The sequence below is a fragment of the Drosophila erecta genome, unplaced genomic scaffold (assembly GCF_003286155.1).
Source record: "Drosophila erecta strain 14021-0224.00,06,07 unplaced genomic scaffold, DereRS2 tig00000279-arrow-arrow-pilon, whole genome shotgun sequence".
In the NCBI taxonomy this organism is placed as follows: domain Eukaryota; kingdom Metazoa; phylum Arthropoda; class Insecta; order Diptera; family Drosophilidae; genus Drosophila; species Drosophila erecta.
The window spans coordinates 330,394-351,272 of NW_020825216.1; the positions used below are offsets into that span (position 1 = coordinate 330,394).

At 39.7% G+C, this 20,879-nt stretch overlaps 1 protein-coding gene across 2 annotated transcripts; it reads left to right on the forward strand.

Annotated features, from left to right (window-relative positions):
* The first annotated feature begins 11,336 nt into the window (after positions 1 to 11,336).
* On the forward strand, positions 11,337 to 20,091 carry LOC6551353. Of its 2 annotated transcripts, none has more exons than XM_001977020.3 (7): positions 11,337 to 11,591; positions 16,019 to 16,255; positions 16,856 to 16,939; positions 17,023 to 17,160; positions 17,231 to 17,370; positions 17,437 to 19,639; positions 19,721 to 20,091. In XM_001977020.3, the coding sequence occupies exons 2-7, from the start codon at positions 16,079 to 16,081 to the stop codon at positions 19,868 to 19,870; spliced, it is 2,892 nt and encodes a 963-aa protein (XP_001977056.1). In that variant the 5' UTR covers positions 11,337 to 11,591; positions 16,019 to 16,078; the 3' UTR covers positions 19,871 to 20,091. The 2 variants fall into 2 exon arrangements, with proteins under 2 accessions (XP_001977056.1, XP_026838749.1); XM_026982948.1 differs by lacking the exon at positions 11,337 to 11,591 and adding an exon at positions 15,086 to 15,166.
* Positions 20,092 to 20,879: the final 788 nt, after the last annotated feature.

Below are 20,879 nucleotides of genomic sequence, written 5' to 3' on the forward strand. Positions count from 1 at the left end.
TCAGAACACTCGAAATAATGGCCCAAATGTGGAATGTCATACCCCGTTGAGCTCGTTATTTAAATCCCAATCGATTTGTATTCGAATTTGGGAATTTTAATTTTTTTCAATTTTTTGCAAATTTTGATGATGGTACCCCTTACAAAAAATGCGAAAATTTACCAAAAAATTGATTTTCCCAACTCGGACAAAAAGTGATAGGGATGATTAGTATTGGTAATTAGGAGCAAAAAACTGTAATTACCTTAGCTGTGTGACCATTTTTAGCCAAGTTATACAGAAAAAACCATTCGGAAATATTTCATTTTTAACAGAAATCGATTCCCAGATTTTTTGTAAACAAAAAATCAGTATTTTGGTCAGAACACTCGAAATAATGGCCCAAATGTGGAATGTCATACCCCGTTGAGCTCGTTATTTAAATCCCAATCGATTTGTATTCGAATTTGGGAATTTTAATTTTTTTCAATTTTTTGCAAATTTTGATGATGGTACCCCTTACAAAAAATGCGAAAATTGACCAAAAAATTGATTTTCCCAACTCGGACAAAAAGTGATAGGGATGATTAGTATTGGTAATTAGGAGCAAAAAACTGTTATTACCTTAGCTGTGTGACCATTTTTAGCCAAGTTATACAGAAAAAACCATTCGGAAATATTGCATTTTTAACAGAAATCGATTCCCAGATTTTTTGTAAACAAAAAATCAGTATTTTGGTCAGAACACTCGAAATAATGGCCCAAATGTGGAATGTCATACCCCGTTGTGCTCGTTATTTAAATCCCAATCGATTTGTATTCGAATTTGGGAATTTTAATTTTTTTCAATTTTTTGCAAATTTTGATGATGGTACCCCTTACAAAAAATGCGAAAATTGACCAAAAAATTGATTTTCCCAACTCGGACAAAAAGTGATAGGGATGATTAGTATTGGTAATTAGGAGCAAAAAACTGTTATTACCTTAGCTGTGTGACCATTTTTAGCCAAGTTATACAGAAAAAACCATTCGGAAATATTTCATTTTTAACAGAAATCGATTCCCAGATTTTTTGTAAACAAAAAATCAGTATTTTGGTCAGAACACTCGAAATAATGTGGAATGTCATACCCCGTTGTGCTCGTTATTTAAATCCCAATCGATTTGTATTCGAATTTGGGAATTTTAATTTTTTTCAATTTTTTGCAAATTTTGATGATGGTACCCCTTACAAAAAATGCGAAAATTGACCAAAAAATTGATTTTCCCAACTCGGACAAAAAGTGATAGGGATGATTAGTATTGGTAATTAGGAGCAAAAAACTGTAATTACCTTAGCTGTGTGACCATTTTTAGCCAAGTTATACAGAAAAAACCATTCGGAAATATTGCATTTTTAACAGAAATCGATTCCCAGATTTTTTGTAAACAAAAAATCAGTATTTTGGTCAGAACACTCGAAATAATGGTCCAAATGTGGAATGTCATACCCCGTTGTGCTCGTTATTTAAATCCCAATCGATTTGTATTCGAATTTGGGAATTTTAATTTTTTTCAATTTTTTGCAAATTTTGATGATGGTACCCCTTACAAAAAATGCGAAAATTGACCAAAAAATTGATTTTCCCAACTCGGACAAAAAGTGATAGGGATGATTAGTATTGGTAATTAGGAGCAAAAAACTGTAATTACCTTAGCTGTGTGACCATTTTTAGCCAAGTTATACAGAAAAAACCATTCGGAAATATTGCATTTTTAACAGAAATCGATTCCCAGATTTTTTGTAAACAAAAAATCAGTATTTTGGTCAGAACACTCGAAATAATGGCCCAAATGTGGAATGTCATACCCCGTTGAGCTCGTTATTTAAATCCCAATCGATTTGTATTCGAATTTGGGAATTTTAATTTTTTTCAATTTTTTGCAAATTTTGATGATGGTACCCCTTACAAAAAATGCGAAAATTGACCAAAAAATTGATTTTCCCAACTCGGACAAAAAGTGATAGGGATGATTAGTATTGGTAATTAGGAGCAAAAAACTGTTATTACCTTAGCTGTGTGACCATTTTTAGCCAAGTTATACAGAAAAAACCATTCGGAAATATTGCATTTTTAACAGAAATCGATTCCCAGATTTTTTGTAAACAAAAAATCAGTATTTTGGTCAGAACACTCGAAATAATGGCCCAAATGTGGAATGTCATACCCCGTTGTGCTCGTTATTTAAATCCCAATCGATTTGTATTCGAATTTGGGAATTTTAATTTTTTTCAATTTTTTGCAAATTTTGATGATGGTACCCCTTACAAAAAATGCGAAAATTGACCAAAAAATTGATTTTCCCAACTCGGACAAAAAGTGATAGGGATGATTAGTATTGGTAATTAGGAGCAAAAAACTGTTATTACCTTAGCTGTGTGACCATTTTTAGCCAAGTTATACAGAAAAAACCATTCGGAAATATTTCATTTTTAACAGAAATCGATTCCCAGATTTTTTGTAAACAAAAAATCAGTATTTTGGTCAGAACACTCGAAATAATGTGGAATGTCATACCCCGTTGTGCTCGTTATTTAAATCCCAATCGATTTGTATTCGAATTTGGGAATTTTAATTTTTTTCAATTTTTTGCAAATTTTGATGATGGTACCCCTTACAAAAAATGCGAAAATTGACCAAAAAATTGATTTTCCCAACTCGGACAAAAAGTGATAGGGATGATTAGTATTGGTAATTAGGAGCAAAAAACTGTAATTACCTTAGCTGTGTGACCATTTTAAGCCAAGTTATACAGAAAAAACCATTCGGAAATATTGCATTTTTAACAGAAATCGATTCCCAGATTTTTTGTAAACAAAAAATCAGTATTTTGGTCAGAACACTCGAAATAATGGCCCAAATGTGGAATGTCATACCCCGTTGAGCTCGTTATTTAAATCCCAATCGATTTGTATTCGAATTTGGGAATTTTAATTTTTTTCAATTTTTTCGAAAATTTTGATGATGGTACCCCTTACAAAAAATGCGAAAATTGACCAAAAAATTGATTTTCCCAACTCGGACAAAAAGTGATAGGGATGATTAGTATTGGTAATTAGGAGCAAAAAACTGTAATTACCTTAGCTGTGTGACCATTTTTAGCCAAGTTATACAGAAAAAACCATTCGGAAATATTGCATTTTTAACAGAAATCGATTCCCAGATTTTTTGTAAACAAAAAATCAGTATTTTGGTCAGAACACTCGAAATAATGGTCCAAATGTGGAATGTCATACCCCGTTGTGCTCGTTATTTAAATCCCAATCGATTTGTATTCGAATTTGGGAATTTTAATTTTTTTCAATTTTTTGCAAATTTTGATGATGGTACCCCTTACAAAAAATGCGAAAATTGACCAAAAAATTGATTTTCCCAACTCGGACAAAAAGTGATAGGGATGATTAGTATTGGTAATTAGGAGCAAAAAACTGTAATTACCTTAGCTGTGTGACCATTTTTAGCCAAGTTATACAGAAAAAACCATTCGGAAATATTGCATTTTTAACAGAAATCGATTCCCAGATTTTTTGTAAACAAAAAATCAGTATTTTGGTCAGAACACTCGAAATAATGGCCCAAATGTGGAATGTCATACCCCGTTGAGCTCGTTATTTAAATCCCAATCGATTTGTATTCGAATTTGGGAATTTTAATTTTTTTCAATTTTTTGCAAATTTTGATGATGGTACCCCTTACAAAAAATGCGAAAATTGACCAAAAAATTGATTTTCCCAACTCGGACAAAAAGTGATAGGGATGATTAGTATTGGTAATTAGGAGCAAAAAACTGTAATTACCTTAGCTGTGTGACCATTTTTAGCCAAGTTATACAGAAAAAACCATTCGGAAATATTGCATTTTTAACAAAAATCGATTCCCAGATTTTTTGTAAACAAAAAATCAGTATTTTGGTCAGAACACTCGAAATAATGGCCCAAATGTGGAATGTCATACCCCGTTGAGCTCGTTATTTAAATCCCAATCGATTTGTATTCGAATTTGGGAATTTTAATTTTTTTCAATTTTTTGCAAATTTTGATGATGGTACCCCTTACAAAAAATGCGAAAATTGACCAAAAAATTGATTTTCCCAACTCGGACAAAAAGTGATAGGGATGATTAGTATTGGTAATTAGGAGCAAAAAACTGTAATTACCTTAGCTGTGTGACCATTTTTAGCCAAGTTATACAGAAAAAACCATTCGGAAATATTGCATTTTTAACAGAAATCGATTCCCAGATTTTTTGTAAACAAAAAATCAGTATTTTGGTCAGAACACTCGAAATAATGGCCCAAATGTGGAATGTCATACCCCGTTGTGCTCGTTATTTAAATCCCAATCGATTTGTATTCGAATTTGGGAATTTTAATTTTTTTCAATTTTTTGCAAATTTTGATGATGGTACCCCTTACAAAAAATGCGAAAATTGACCAAAAAATTGATTTTCCCAACTCGGACAAAAAGTGATAGGGATGATTAGTATTGGTAATTAGGAGCAAAAAACTGTAATTACCTTAGCTGTGTGACCATTTTTAGCCAAGTTATACAGAAAAAACCATTCGGAAATATTGCATTTTTAACAGAAATCGATTCCCAGATTTTTTGTAAACAAAAAATCAGTATTTTGGTCAGAACACTCGAAATAATGGCCCAAATGTGGAATGTCATACCCCGTTGTGCTCGTTATTTAAATCCCAATCGATTTGTATTCGAATTTGGGAATTTTAATTTTTTTCAATTTTTTGCAAATTTTGATGATGGTACCCCTTACAAAAAATGCGAAAATTGACCAAAAAATTGATTTTCCCAACTCGGACAAAAAGTGATAGGGATGATTAGTATTGGTAATTAGGAGCAAAAAACTGTAATTACCTTAGCTGTGTGACCATTTTTAGCCAAGTTATACAGAAAAAACCATTCGGAAATATTGCATTTTTAACAGAAATCGATACCCAGATTTTTTGTAAACAAAAAATCAGTATTTTGGTCAGAACACTCGAAATAATGGCCCAAATGTGGAATGTCATACCCCGTTGTGCTCCTTATTTAAATCCCAATCGATTTGTATTCGAATTTGGGAATTTTAATTTTTTTCAATTTTTTGCAAATTTTGATGATGGTACCCCTTACAAAAAATGCGAAAATTGACCAAAAAATTGATTTTCCCAACTCGGACAAAAAGTGATAGGGATGATTAGTATTGGTAATTAGGAGCAAAAAACTGTAATTACCTTAGCTGTGTGACCATATTTAGCCAAGTTATACAGAAAAAACCATTCGGAAATATTGCATTTTTAACAGAAATCGATTCCCAGATTTTTTGTAAACAAAAAATCAGTATTTTGGTCAGAACACTCGAAATAATGGCCCAAATGTGGAATGTCATACCCCGTTGTGCTCGTTATTTAAATCCCAATCGATTTGTATTCGAATTTGGGAATTTTAATTTTTTTCAATTTTTTGCAAATTTTGATGATGGTACCCCTTACAAAAAATGCGAAAATTGACCAAAAAATTGATTTTCCCAACTCGGACAAAAAGTGATAGGGATGATTAGTATTGGTAATTAGGAGCAAAAAACTGTAATTACCTTAGCTGTGTGACCATTTTTAGCCAAGTTATACAGAAAAAACCATTCGGAAATATTGCATTTTTAACAGAAATCGATACCCAGATTTTTTGTAAACAAAAAATCAGTATTTTGGTCAGAACACTCGAAATAATGGCCCAAATGTGGAATGTCATACCCCGTTGTGCTCCTTATTTAAATCCCAATCGATTTGTATTCGAATTTGGGAATTTTAATTTTTTTCAATTTTTTGCAAATTTTGATGATGGTACCCCTTACAAAAAATGCGAAAATTGACCAAAAAATTGATTTTCCCAACTCGGACAAAAAGTGATAGGGATGATTAGTATTGGTAATTAGGAGCAAAAAACTGTAATTACCTTAGCTGTGTGACCATTTTTAGCCAAGTTATACAGAAAAAACCATTCGGAAATATTGCATTTTTAACAGAAATCGATTCCCAGATTTTTTGTAAACAAAAAATCAGTATTTTGGTCAGAACACTCGAAATAATGGCCCAAATGTGGAATGTCATACCCCGTTGAGCTCGTTTTTTAAACCCCAATCGATTTGTATTCGAATTTGGGAATTTTAATTTTTTTCAATTTTTTGCAAATTTTGATGATGGTACCCCTTACAAAAAATGCGAAAATTGACCAAAAAATTGATTTTCCCAACTCGGACAAAAAGTGATAGGGATGATTAGTATTGGTAATTAGGAGCAAAAAACTGTAATTACCTTAGCTGTGTGACCATTTTTAGCCAAGTTATACAGAAAAAACCATTCGGAAATATTGCATTTTTAACAGAAATCGATTCCCAGATTTTTTGTAAACAAAAAATCAGTATTTTGGTCAGAACACTCGAAATAATGGCCCAAATGTGGAATGTCATACCCCGTTGAGCTCGTTATTTAAATCCCAATCGATTTGTATTCGAATTTGGGAATTTTAATTTTTTTCAATTTTTTGCAAATTTTGATGATGGTACCCCTTACAAAAAATGCGAAAATTGACCAAAAAATTGATTTTCCCAACTCGGACAAAAAGTGATAGGGATGATTAGTATTGGTAATTAGGAGCAAAAAACTGTTATTACCTTAGCTGTGTGACCATTTTTAGCCAAGTTATACAGAAAAAACCATTCGGAAATATTGCATTTTTAACAGAAATCGATTCCCAGATTTTTTGTAAACAAAAAATCAGTATTTTGGTCAGAACACTCGAAATAATGTGGAATGTCATACCCCGTTGTGCTCGTTATTTAAATCCCAATCGATTTGTATTCGAATTTGGGAATTTTAATTTTTTTCAATTTTTTGCAAATTTTGATGATGGTACCCTTACAAAAAATGCGAAAATTGACCAAAAAATTGATTTTCCCAACTCGGACAAAAAGTGATAGGGATGATTAGTATTGGTAATTAGGAGCAAAAAACTGTTATTACCTTAGCTGTGTGACCATTTTTAGCCAAGTTATACAGAAAAAACCATTCGGAAATATTGCATTTTTAACAGAAATCGATTCCCAGATTTTTTGTAAACAAAAAATCAGTATTTTGGTCAGAACACTCGAAATAATGTGGAATGTCATACCCCGTTGTGCTCGTTATTTAAATCCCAATCGATTTGTATTCGAATTTGGGAATTTTAATTTTTTTCAATTTTTTGCAAATTTTGATGATGGTACCCTTACAAAAAATGCGAAAATTGACCAAAAAATTGATTTTCCCAACTCGGACAAAAAGTGATAGGGATGATTAGTATTGGTAATTAGGAGCAAAAAACTGTTATTACCTTAGCTGTGTGACCATTTTTAGCCAAGTTATACAGAAAAAACCATTCGGAAATATTGCATTTTTAACAGAAATCGATTCCCAGATTTTTTGTAAACAAAAAATCAGTATTTTGGTCAGAACACTCGAAATAATGTGGAATGTCATACCCCGTTGTGCTCGTTATTTAAATCCCAATCGATTTGTATTCGAATTTGGGAATTTTAATTTTTTTCAATTTTTTGCAAATTTTGATGATGGTACCCTTACAAAAAATGCGAAAATTGACCAAAAAATTGATTTTCCCAACTCGGACAAAAAGTGATAGGGATGATTAGTATTGGTAATTAGGAGCAAAAAACTGTAATTACCTTAGCTGTGTGACCATTTTTAGCCAAGTTATACAGAAAAAACCATTCGGAAATATTGCATTTTTAACAGAAATCGATTCCCAGATTTTTTGTAAACAAAAAATCAGTATTTTGGTCAGAACACACTACCATCATCAAAATTTGCAAAAAATTGAAAAAAATTAAAATTCCCAAATTCGAATACAAATCGATTGGGATTTAAATAACGAGCTCAACGGGGTATGACATTCCACATTTGGGCCATTATTTCGAGTGTTCTGACCAAAATACTGATTTTTTGTTTACAAAGTTTTTTGCTCCTAATTACCAATACTAATCATCCCTATCACTTTTTGTCCGAGTTGGGAAAATCAATTTTTTGGTCAATTTTCGCATTTTTTGTAAGGGGTACCATCATCAAAATTTGCAAAAAATTGAAAAAAATTAAAATTCCCAAATTCGAATACAAATCGATTGGGATTAAAATAACGAGCACAACGGGGTATGACATTCCACATTTGGGCCATTATTTCGAGTGTTCTGACCAAAATACTGATTTTTTGTTTACAAAAAATCTGGGTATCGATTTCTGTTAAAAATGCAATATTTCCGAATGGTTTTTTCTGTATAACTTGGCTAAAAATGGTCACACAGCTAAGGTAATTACAGTTTTTTGCTCCTAATTACCAATACTAATCATCCCTATCACTTTTTGTCCGAGTTGGGAAAATCAATTTTTTGGTCAATTTTCGCATTTTTTGTAAGGGTACCATCATCAAAATTTGCAAAAAATTGAAAAAAATTAAAATTCCCAAATTCGAATACAAATCGATTGGGATTTAAATAACGAGCACAACGGGGTATGACATTCCACATTTGGGCCATTATTTCGAGTGTTCTGACCAAAATACTGATTTTTTGTTTACAAAAAATCTGGGAATCGATTTCTGTTAAAAATGCAATATTTCCGAATGGTTTTTTCTGTATAACTTGGCTAAAAATGGTCACACAGCTAAGGTAATTACAGTTTTTTGCTCCTAATTACCAATACTAATCATCCCTATCACTTTTTGTCCGAGTTGGGAAAATCAATTTTTTGGTCAATTTTCGCATTTTTTGTAAGGGGTACCATCATCAAAATTTGCAAAAAATTGAAAAAAATTAAAATTCCCAAATTCGAATACAAATCGATTGGGGTTTAAATAACGAGCTCAACGGGGTATGACATTCCACATTTGGGCCATTATTTCGAGTGTTCTGCCCAAAATACTGATCTTTTGTTTACAAAAAATCTGGGAATCGATTTCTGTTAAAAATGCAATATTTCCGAATGGTTTTTTCTGTATAACTTGGCTAAAAATGGTCACACAGCTAAGTTAATTACAGTTTTTTGCTCCTAATTACCAATACTAATCATCCCTATCACTTTTTGTCCGAGTTGGGAAAATCAATTTTTTGGTCAATTTTCGCATCATCAAAATTTTCGAAAAAATTTAAAAAAATTAAAATTCCCAAATTCGAATACAAATCGATTGGGATTTAAATAACGAGCTCAACGGGGTATGACATTCCACATTTGGGCCATTATTTCGAGTGTTCTGACCAAAATACTGATTTTTTGTTTACAAAAAATCTGGGAATCGATTTCTGTTAAAAATGCAATATTTCCGAATGGTTTTTTCTGTATAACTTGGCTAAAAATGGTCACACAGCTAAGGTAATTACAGTTTTTTGCTCCTAATTACCAATACTAATCATCCCTATCACTTTTTGTCCGAGTTGGGAAAATCAATTTTTTGGTCAATTTTCGCATTTTTTGTAAGGGGTACCATCATCAAAATTTGCAAAAAATTGAAAAAAATTAAAATTCCCAAATTCGAATACAAATCGATTGGGATTTAAATAACGAGCACAACGGGGTATGACATTCCACATTTGGGCCATTATTTCGAGTGTTCTGACCAAAATACTGATTTTTTGTTTACAAAAAATCTGGGAATCGATTTCTGTTAAAAATGCAATATTTCCGAATGGTTTTTTCTGTATAACTTGGCTAAAAATGGTCACACAGCTAAGGTAATTACAGTTTTTTGCTCCTAATTACCAATACTAATCATCCCTATCACTTTTTGTCCGAGTTGGGAAAATCAATTTTTTGGTCAATTTTCGCATTTTTTGTACCATCATCAAAATTTGCAAAAAATTGAAAAAAATTAAAATTCCCAAATTCGAATACAAATCGATTGGGATTTAAATAACGAGCTCAACGGGGTATGACATTCCACATTTGGGCCATTATTTCGAGTGTTCTGACCAAAATACTGATTTTTTGTTTACAAAAAATCTGGGAATCGATTTCTGTTAAAAATGCAATATTTCCGAATGGTTTTTTCTGTATAACTTGGCTAAAAATGGTCACACAGCTAAGGTAATTACAGTTTTTTGCTCCTAATTACCAATACTAATCATCCCTATCACTTTTTGTCCGAGTTGGGAAAATCAATTTTTTGGTCAATTTTCGCATTTTTTGTAAGGGGTACCATCATCAAAATTTGCAAAAAATTGAAAAAAATTAAAATTCCCAAATTCGAATACAAATCGATTGGGGTTTAAATAACGAGCTCAACGGGGTATGACATTCCACATTTGGGCCATTATTTCGAGTGTTCTGACCAAAATACTGATTTTTTGTTTACAAAAATCTGGGAATCGATTTCTGTTAAAAATGCAATATTTCCGAATGGTTTTTTCTGTATAACTTGGCTAAAAATGGTCACACAGCTAAGGTAATTACAGTTTTTTGCTCCTAATTACCAATACTAATCATCCCTATCACTTTTTGTCCGAGTTGGGAAAATCAATTTTTTGGTAAATTTTCGCATTTTTTGTAAGGGGTACCATCATCAAAATTTGCAAAAAATTGAAAAAAATTAAAATTCCCAAATTCGAATACAAATCGATTGGGATTTAAATAACGAGCACAACGGGGTATGACATTCCACATTTGGGCCATTATTTCGAGTGTTCTGACCAAAATACTGATTTTTTGTTTACAAAAAATCTGGGAATCGATTTCTGTTAAAAATGCAATATTTCCGAATGGTTTTTTCTGTATAACTTGGCTAAAAATGGTCACACAGCTAAGGTAATTACAGTTTTTTGCTCCTAATTACCAATACTAATCATCCCTATCACTTTTTGTCCGAGTTGGGAAAATCAATTTTTTTGTCAATTTTCGCATTTTTTGTAAGGGGTACCATCATCAAAATTTGCAAAAAATTGAAAAAAATTAAAATTCCCAAATTCGAATACAAATCGATTGGGATTTAAATAACGAGCTCAACGGGGTATGACATTCCACATTTGGGCCATTATTTCGAGTGTTCTGACCAAAATACTGATTTTTTGTTTACAAAAAATCTGTGAATGAGCTGGGAAAATGAATTTTTTGGTAAATTTTCGCATTTTTGTAACGGCAATAGCTGACTTGTTCTTCGCTGTAGCCAGATTATCATCACCGACGAGTCAGAGAGCCAGCTGGTAGGAGGGGAGACAACGAATGATAAGTGCGCAGAGACCCAGCCTCAGCTCGGCAACCTGGCAGCTTGGGAGCTTGGGAACTTGGCGAGCTGGCTGGCTCAAAAGCTGTGGGCCGAGAAGGCCGATCCAACCAGTCTGGGCCCAAACCAAACAGTCAGTCGCCAGCCAGTAATCCAGTAGAGCGCGTTCGGGCACGGACAAGTGTTAGAGACAAGTCTGGTCTCAGATCACACAAAATTCCAAAAAAGTATAGTGAGAAAAGAAAGAAGAGAAAAAAATCGGCATTTAGTAAATCCAAATACAACCAGACGTCGAAGCGCGACTCAAACGGAAAAAGTATATATAATTTACCTACGCTTTTTTGTTTTGTTTCATTTTTTTTGTTCGTTTAAGTTGTATTTTCTGTTATTTGCATATCTATTTCCCGTAATACACTTGCGAAAGCTCTTCCTCTCTTGGTGGCTAATTTGAATACCCCAACTTGCAAACAACATTTGAAATGGCATAGCCCAAACAACTTTGGTGAATAACATTCGTCTGTGAAACTATTTTTTTTAAAGTGGCTTAAAGTTTTTATGTTGGTAACTAGAAAAACGGTAATGGCCCAAGTAGTGTAATAAACTGGTAAAAAAGCAGGCTTGAACTCAAAAATGATATGACTGCCCATTAAAACTACGAACTAATCGCATATATGCAACCTTCTAAAAAACACAATATCACTGTTTAAGTTTCTAATAATGCAACTGTGCTAATACGTAAAAAACAAACATCGAGATGTGTGCTGCAACTCAATTCTGTTGAGTTAGGTGTGACACTTTTTCAGGCGATGCCTTCTGGGTACTGAATATAAGTCATCGTGGGTCTTCCAGGAATTCGCATTACTAATATTACTAGCCCAGTGGAATTGGATTCTCGACAGCATATAGAAAAGCTTACCATTTTGAATAGGCAGTGCGCTCAATTGGACAATGGCGCCCTGTTTTCAATAGGCAGGCCCATTCACAAAAGAGCCAATCTAAGGCTTTCCCTCCCAGGCAAATGAAAAGGAAAGATCAAAATAAGGTACAGTAATCCCCTGGCAGAATAAATTGCTTTTGATTCTGATCCGAGAAAGTTTCACTCCACTTCACTCGACTCCACTCCACTCAATTGTATCTGATCGTGTGCGGAAGTGTGGCAGAATGGAGAGTTCTCAGCGCCTTGATGATTTCATCAAATTTAATTGTTATCTCCATCGTGCCGACTGCCTTTTATGGACGGATGCTACTGGGCTTATGGGGCTCTTAAGCCACTGCACTTTAATTGGCTCTTGACCGAATTCGAATCGATTGCCTGGAGGGGCTTAGCAGTTCATTATTTTGGGAAAGGCACCTTTCCAGTTGGATTCTGCATTCCATAGTCACGGGAATATTACAGCCTACAAGTCATCTAGTAATCATCTAGCCATCTTGCAGTTCGGGAATTCTTATGGTGGTTTAGTACTTAGAAGGTATCGAAATATGGAATGGCTAGCAATTAAAACGAATATCTTGAGCTAGGCACTTCTTAAGTGAGTTCAAAAAAGGCCCAAATCCATGTGTTTCCTACAATTATATAAATGGGTGGCAGCAAAATAAATTGCAAGTAAAACACAATCCAGTTTGGCCACCGCACCACTTAGAAGGTAAAACGTGTGCCAAACCAGAATCTAGGTACCAGCCAGTAGATGTTCAGTACTGATTGTACTTCAGAAGGTATTCATGGCTAATGCGTGGGTATCGCCCAGTTGGAATGCTGTCGAAACGCCGCCGTAGAAGCTGTTGTCTGTTGTTTTCCAGAGTTTGAACACAAAACACCGAGCAGTGTCTCCGATGCTTACGCATTTCGATGAGGCAAGCTCGTCTTGGGGGCGCGAGAGAGACGCAGCGATGCGGGGCGGTGCGGAGCGAGGGAGACGGCTCAATAAGCGCACAGCGCATGCGCAGCCCGGTTTGCGATACATACCTGACGTACACCGCGAGAAACAGTGGGGTACGTCGAGCTATGCGGCACGCTTAGCTGCACATCCAACAAGGAATGGGTACTGAAGTTTATTATAGTGTAAACACCTCTAGGGTTCTAAGGATTGATGATATCTTATATCATATAATATATATATATATATCAAATATATAATAATATACAGATATCAAAACTTTGCAAAATGATAAACCCATTTTACACTCAATAATCATGAAAGTCATCCATGGGAGTAGTTGGAGTTACGAACCGCAAGAATATGCGTACTTATTTCTTTCGGTGCACTTGTATTTCAACTGGCACTCATGCCTCGCCAGCTCTCGGTCGTCGCGTAATCATTAAACCATAGCTGGGATCTGGAGGGACGGGTGCGGAGTACTGGAGCATGGTGGAGCTACCCGGGGTATTTGAGACTCGGAGCGAGCGACCAGTCAAAATACCAGTTTTTTCCAACTGAGCGACAATGCGAACCTATCTATAGATACCTTCTGGTCTCTCAGTGTTGGTGTGTGTGTGTGAGAGTGTGTCTGTGAGGCTGCATACAAAAGGTACTCACCTACCTGTGCATACATACATAGCCACTTACATGGCTAAAGGTGTGCTAGTATGTACAATGTACACATGTACATGTGTGTGCGCCGAAAATCTTTACATGAGAAAGAACACTAATCCAATTAATTGCGATTTTTTGCGCGGCCTCACGTACACGAAAATAAAACTAGAAAACCTTTTATGATTTTCCGGTGCAATTAGGATAGTAACATTAAGAAGGCAGCTTCTTGGCGGAATGAGTTTAGGTTTACCAACTTTGGTAGATTTGATAATATTCAAAAAGAGGCCCATAATTAAGGATAACTTTATTTTTAGAAAGCAATATCTAAGATCATTTCAATTTGAAATTGGTTTAAAATATATTCTCCCTATTTCAAGAACACAAAAATAGGTTTCTTTTATGTGCTTCATCACACTATAACCGTTGTGAAATAAATAGGAAAAGCGTTAGGCACTTGCGACTGACTCATTGCATTTTTATGATTGATTGAGTCAACATCTTATCTCATAGGACACCAGAATTTTCCGCTTGACTGCCTTTGCAAGCCCCATAATATATATGCAAAATAACTCAGGTTGGAAGCTGGCTGTGCCAGCGAAATTCGAAAATACAAGTTTTTAAAGTTCAGAGTTTGGAGAAACAATGTACGTGAATTCAAGTTCCGTTTGAAATGGGCAGCAAAATAGCGGGTTTCCGGCGGAACCGAAAACAAGTTCCTTTCGCATAGAGTTATATTCATTTCGCATATATTCGTGAGTCACTCGAACGATAACAGAGTTTGTCTATTGAAACGCGACAGCAACCTTGACAAGTACACATTTGCAGTGCAGTTCGAGTGCTGCTTGGCCAAAACCGAGCGGCTGGAACAGGATTTTGGCCCAGGTGTACCATTAGTTACCTTGCCAGGGCTGTGGCTGAAATCCGCTCCTACGTGCCCAGCTTTTTCCCTGCCAATGTATCTGTATCTGAGCCTCGTATCTGAATCTGTCTGCTGAAACTGTGTGCCTTGCGTTGGTTGGCTGACTGAAAACCCGTTCTTGCAAAAAATGGTAAGCTTATATCGGCGGAGTAGTCTTAGCCACTGCCAGTGCTGGTTTTTCGCTACACTTTTGTCTTGGATCGACTCGAACTGGCGCTGCTTTTGCTTTGCTTTTTCTCTGCTTTTGCTCTGCTTTGCTGTGCTTTGTCGCAATGCAGTCGGCAGATGGATGGAGATCCGCTTCAAGGCGAGTGCCTGTGACAAATATGGCTAAATTGTCGTAGGTGTCTGTCTATATTGGTCTACCAATTGCCTCAACTTCTACATCGAATCTCTGGTCTTTCAGAGTTGCGTGAGCGCAGACGCTTTTATGCAATAAGTGTAAGTGGACAAATAAACTGGATGACAAAACTAAACTATAAGCACCCAACTTGATTTCAAGCAAATAATATTGCTGTGGCAAAGGTGCATTTTGTGTTAGCTGGTGCAGTCGCAAACCTCTTCAAATCCCAAGTTGGCTGACCTATCCATCTTCTGATCGAACATCTGTTCATCAGCGGCGGTCCACGCTTGTCCATCAAGTCAAAATTGAAGGCAACGCGAAAAATATGCTTAAGAACTCAGAAGCCAGCGAGAGCCGCTTGAAAAATAGGTTCTGGGCTTTATGGCTGAGCCGAGCTCCACATGAATCACATATGTATCTGTGCCTAGGCATCCGTGTATCTATGTATCTGCGTATCGCGATATTTGGGGCGAAGGTCGTTGACAGAAGGCCGCCAAAACCAAAAGCAAAAGAAATACAATGGGCGAGGTGGAGGTAGTTATTCAAAGACTCCGATGATGGCTCAGCTGAACGGTACCTTTTGGGCTGGCCATAAATTATGCACTTTAACTACCTGAGTTATGCTTAGTTATTAAACAAAGATACACGTACTCTGAACTCTGCAAGTCTAGGGCAAAATAGGATTTAAAGCAAGGTAACATTGTATGAATTTTAAGCTTTACACTCAGATACTTAAGTCTTTATCACGCATACGCCATGTTGTTTGCTTGATTGGTATGTAACTATTTCCTATTTAAGATAATTAGGTACAAAATATGGTAAATGTAACTATTCATATTTAAGATAATTGGGTACGAAAAGCGATGTATTCGTAACTCAAGCATGATACTGCAGTATCAGTTTCCTTTATTCCTTTAGAGAAATCACTAATGGAGTTTTCTTTCTCACAGCCCGAACCCAAATCGTTGTTTTCTGGCTCTGGAGAGCCCCGCGCGGAACTGCCAAGCGACATGAGCTGGGACCAAGGGCCACTCTTGGCCAAAAGAGGACGGCGTGGCCTGCTGGCCGCTCTCCTGCTGATTTCCCTCGCCGGCCAGACGGCGGCCCAGTCCAATTACGTGCAGCATGGAGACAGCGGCAACTACACCACCAACGGATTGCCCGAGGAGGCGACGCTGGACGGCAAGGTGAGCGATCACTCCAGCACACTCCGATTACCCGCCCTAACGCCCTTGGAATGGCCAGTTGGCGGAGCCATCCGTCAAGCTGGGCTAGTTTAGCCGTTTAAACGGTCGTCAATGTCCAAAACTGCAGCTCAGATGCGCCTAATCGCCGCCGAAAAGAATAGATACATCGTTAGTGATCAAGAAAACTGGCAAACTTGCCTGCTCCATCTTATTGTTAGATGAGGAAGTGCGACTGCAACCGCGGATTAAAGCTGTGTTAGAGATGCATTTGCATCTCCTCGCTTTATAAGCTAGTGTTATATCAGCAGCTCCCGCTTCCACTTCCGTTGGAAGTGCTCCACACCCGCAATGAATGCTCGGTCTTACACAGATGCTAGGGAAAATCCCAGATCACAGGCCCATTGTCTGCCAGCGAAATGGAGCACGAGCGTGGCAGAAAGTGCCAATTAAATATGCACAAACCCAGCCACCCAGTTAGTTAGTTGTGGAATGTCAGGCTTGTGAGCTTAGATGGGAATTATTATTGGGGCTGTGCAGAGATGTATATAGGTGTATGCAATTGGGACTGTCTTTGATTCAAACTATCATGCTTCCTTCAAGGTTACCAAGCTGGACGACATCAGTCCACTGATCTTCCTCAACCGCACGAAGGCCGCTCTGAATTGCGCCGCCGGTTCCATGCAGGTAATTGCACTTCCTTCCGAGGATTGCCCTCGGATTGCCCCAGGAGCGCAGTTAACTGAGCCTTTCCTTTCCTTTCCCCACAGGTCGATCTCAAGTTCAACGACCCGTTCCATGGCATCATCCAGGCCGACTATGATCGCAGTAGTGCGTGCCGCGTTAGTGGAAAAGGAGCGCTCAGCTACCGCCTCGAGCTGCCGCTCAAGGGATGCGGCACCATCCAGGTGAGTATCCGTGGGGCGCAGCTGCATGGCAGATGGATCTAACTCTGGGCTATCGCGTGCTCCTCCTTAGAACCCCACCCGTGTGTTCACCAACAACATCATTGTTCGATTCCACGCCAATCTGGAAATGGACGGCGACGAGATCATCACGATAGTGTGCCGCTACCCACCTCCCGTGCCCTCGCTTCCACCAGCGCTGCCGGCGCCCATGTAAGTCTCCCAAGTAATATGTATAGCCACAATATAACCCAAGCTTATCTGCTATCCACTATCCAGCCTGAACCCGATTGCCACCAGTTCTGTGCTGCAGCCGCCGCTGAAGAGCATCCAGATCCTGATGATCATCTGCGCCATCATGTTCCTCACGCTGCTCCTACTGGGCCTCGCCGTGTCCTACTACTGTCTGCGCAGCCGCTCCATTCCGGTGGTGCGTCGCCTGCCGATGAGCATGGGCAGCGGATCGGAGATCACCAAGCTGAGTGGCAGCAGTGTGGGCAACATCAGTGCCTTCGAGGGCGTCAAGATCCCCAGAGCCCATGCCGCCCTTCAGGCGGTCTACAGCTCCTCGGGCAGCGAGGGTGCACTGATACCCTCCGACTATCCCAGTGAATCGCACTCGGAGATCGAGGAGATCGACACGAGATCGCTGCCCTTTAGCTCGGCGGGTAGCTTCGAGAACCGCGCCTTTGTCCACGAAACCTCGAGCATCTACAGCGATCACTATGCTCCGGCTCAGGAGATGCCGTCCGCGAATGCGGTGATGACCACCACCTCGGTGACCCGCCACTCGATTCCCATCCAGGAGGCGGTGGCCGCCGCCGACTCACCCAAATTCGATGTCCAGGTGCGCGTGAAGAAGTCACCACCTCCACCTCCCTCCCCAGTTACCTCGGATACGGAGAGTGTGGCCACTTTGCGTCCGGATCGCAACAATCTGTCGACCATCATGGAGGCCTACGAGGACCGCGAGAGCGTGCTCACCATGGACTCCCTGCCGCCGCAAGTGGAGACGATGCACTCGCAGTTCACCTATGTTCCCGAACTCCATCCGGCGCCGCAAGTGCCCCAGTCCATTCCCCTGCCGCCGCCGGCTGTCGTCGAGCCCAAGTTCTCCGTTTACACACGAACCCACCACGAGGTAGTGGATGGTCGCCCAGAGACCTGGTCCGATTACACCGACGGCCCGGCACCCAGCGAGATCACGGACCTGTCCTCCGAGGCACCTGACATGACGGTGGAAACGATGCACTACTACGAGGATGAGTTCATGCCGGCGGTGGAGCCACCGGTGACCTCGCACACCGTGGATGATGTCTATCTGCGCACGGTGACCGAGAAGAAGACCATCGAGGACATCGAGAGCCACAAGCGCAGGGTCACGGAGTACAAGAGCAAGCCGAGAGCACCACTGCCGCCGCCACCGCCGCCGCCGCAAGTGGATCCCAAGTTCGATGTGCGGGTGCGCAACTACCCTGGCGACCGGGAGCAGCAGCTGTGGGAGAACTTCTCGGACATTTCCAGTGCCTCCGGACTGACCCTTACGCCCAAGATGGAGCGCAGCGAGCTGACCCTGCCGCCGGCGGAGCTGCCGGCCCAGATTCACGACAACAAGCTGAAGCTGACCAGTCCGGAGCTGGTGGGCAACATGAAGCCGATCGAGGTGCCGCCCCAGGACAAGGATGTGCCCAACTGGGACGTGCTCATCCGCATCCTGGAGGAGCCGGAAATGTCGGAGGTGGGTCAGGACGACATGAGTTCGGTGCACAATCTGAGCTACGACGACCGGGCCAAGTGGAAGGAGATCATCACCACCCAATCCTCGCTGCGCACCATGCTCACCGAGGCGGTGGTGCGCGAGGACTTCGAGCGGATTCGCCAGGACACCCGGTACGAGCGCATGTTCGAGCCACAGACCTGGGACGTGATCATCCGCATCCTGGCGCCGCCCGGCGACGATGATCCCGACGTGGAGATGCGCACGCCAAGGCGCGGCAAGAAGGCATCGCCGCAGCCTTGGGACACCCGATCCCGACGCAGCTCGCTGCCCACGCTCTACGAGTACGACAGCGATGGCGGCTCCAGTGTGCGGACCATACGCAACGATCCGGGCATGTCCGGCATGCTCATGACAGGAGCAGGACCTGGCGGCGGACCTGGCGGACCCTTCAACCTGCAGCGCTCGCGTCGCAGCTCGCGCACCTCCTACCAGACCGACCACAACGACTTCCGTTCAATGTCCGAGGTGACCGTCGACTTTGGGCGCCCGCACCAGGTGGACCATCCGGACAACGTGAGCGACGCCAGCAGCTACTACCGGATGCAGTACTACGACGACGACGACCGTCGCTCCTTCCACCGCTCGCTCAGCCATCCCTCGCTGGCCCGATCCGCCAGCGAGTTCACCGAGCACTGGACCGCGCCCGACGACATGGAGGTCTCCTCCCCGGAGGGCACTCCGCACACTCGCCGCGCCCGACAGGTGAGTCAGCCTTCCAAATGAACCCCGTTTATTTCCAACATCTCGGTTCCTATACGTACATCCTACATCCAATCCTTGCAGCCCCTGTCGTCCAACCAAGTGGCCCTAGCCGCCGGAAGGAGCGGCGAGCGGGTTCTGTCCCAGACCCAAACGCAGAGCGAGTACGTGGAGACCCACCGGAGGGTCTACCACGCCGAGAAGGAGATGCCCTTGCCTCCACGCAAGTGGTAAACGGATCGGAACATAGCGCCCATTGAAACTAACAATCGATAGAGCACCCAAGCTCCAGATGAGCCACCTCGTCCCATCAGGAGCGATAATCGAGGGCAGATCCGCCAGTTTCTCGAATGCCCATTGCATGCAATTCGAATTATGGGTCACATATGAATGAGTACTCAATAACCTTACAATAATTAACAAACGTGCCAATTACAATTGCCTGACAAGTAGCCACTTAAAGAAAAACTTGACTGTCAGTTCGAAGCGATGATGATTTAGTTCTGATTTTTTTTTTTTGCGTTTCCCCTAATTTTAATTTGTATCGAAAGCGTGAAATTTATTCGATTCGTGTGTTCTGCACTCCCACCTGGGATTTCGCATTTAATCAAAGATGTTCTGAGGGAAATTAGCAGGTAGATAATTAACCAGATGGTGTGTGAGGGCTATAATTTTAGCTAAAAGTGTTCTTTAAATGTTACGCTGCCGTTTGATGGGAAATTTGTATGAGCAGTCACAAAATCCTGTCAACTTATTGTCGAAATTAGTTGGTTGTTTATGCTTACCTACTACTCGCTAGTTACAAATGTATATATGTATATATACAAAGTTCAAACTGCCACATGCACTCAATTGATTTTGAACAGATTTGGGGATCTTCAGTCCTTACAAATATACATATACTCCGGTAGAAGGGATAGATACACAGGTTTGAAATACAAGTATTACTACTGAATAGCATTCTTCGCGATACACAACATATTGGAATTGAGTACGAGTAGACTAAATGTTCGGGTATCCTAATTGAACGAGGTCGGATGCCTTTCCAGGGGTCACACACGATATACTTTCTCATGATAATCAATTTTCTCGTAACATAGTACTAATCCGTCCAAGACATATACTATAAGTTAATTGATAATTATTGATTGTCGCAATCAGCGAAAGCGACAAGCTGCAGCCTTATAAACAAACTTACATATTTAATTCGCTTTTTGGCTAGGCAAGCCTTGCAAAATGTGTA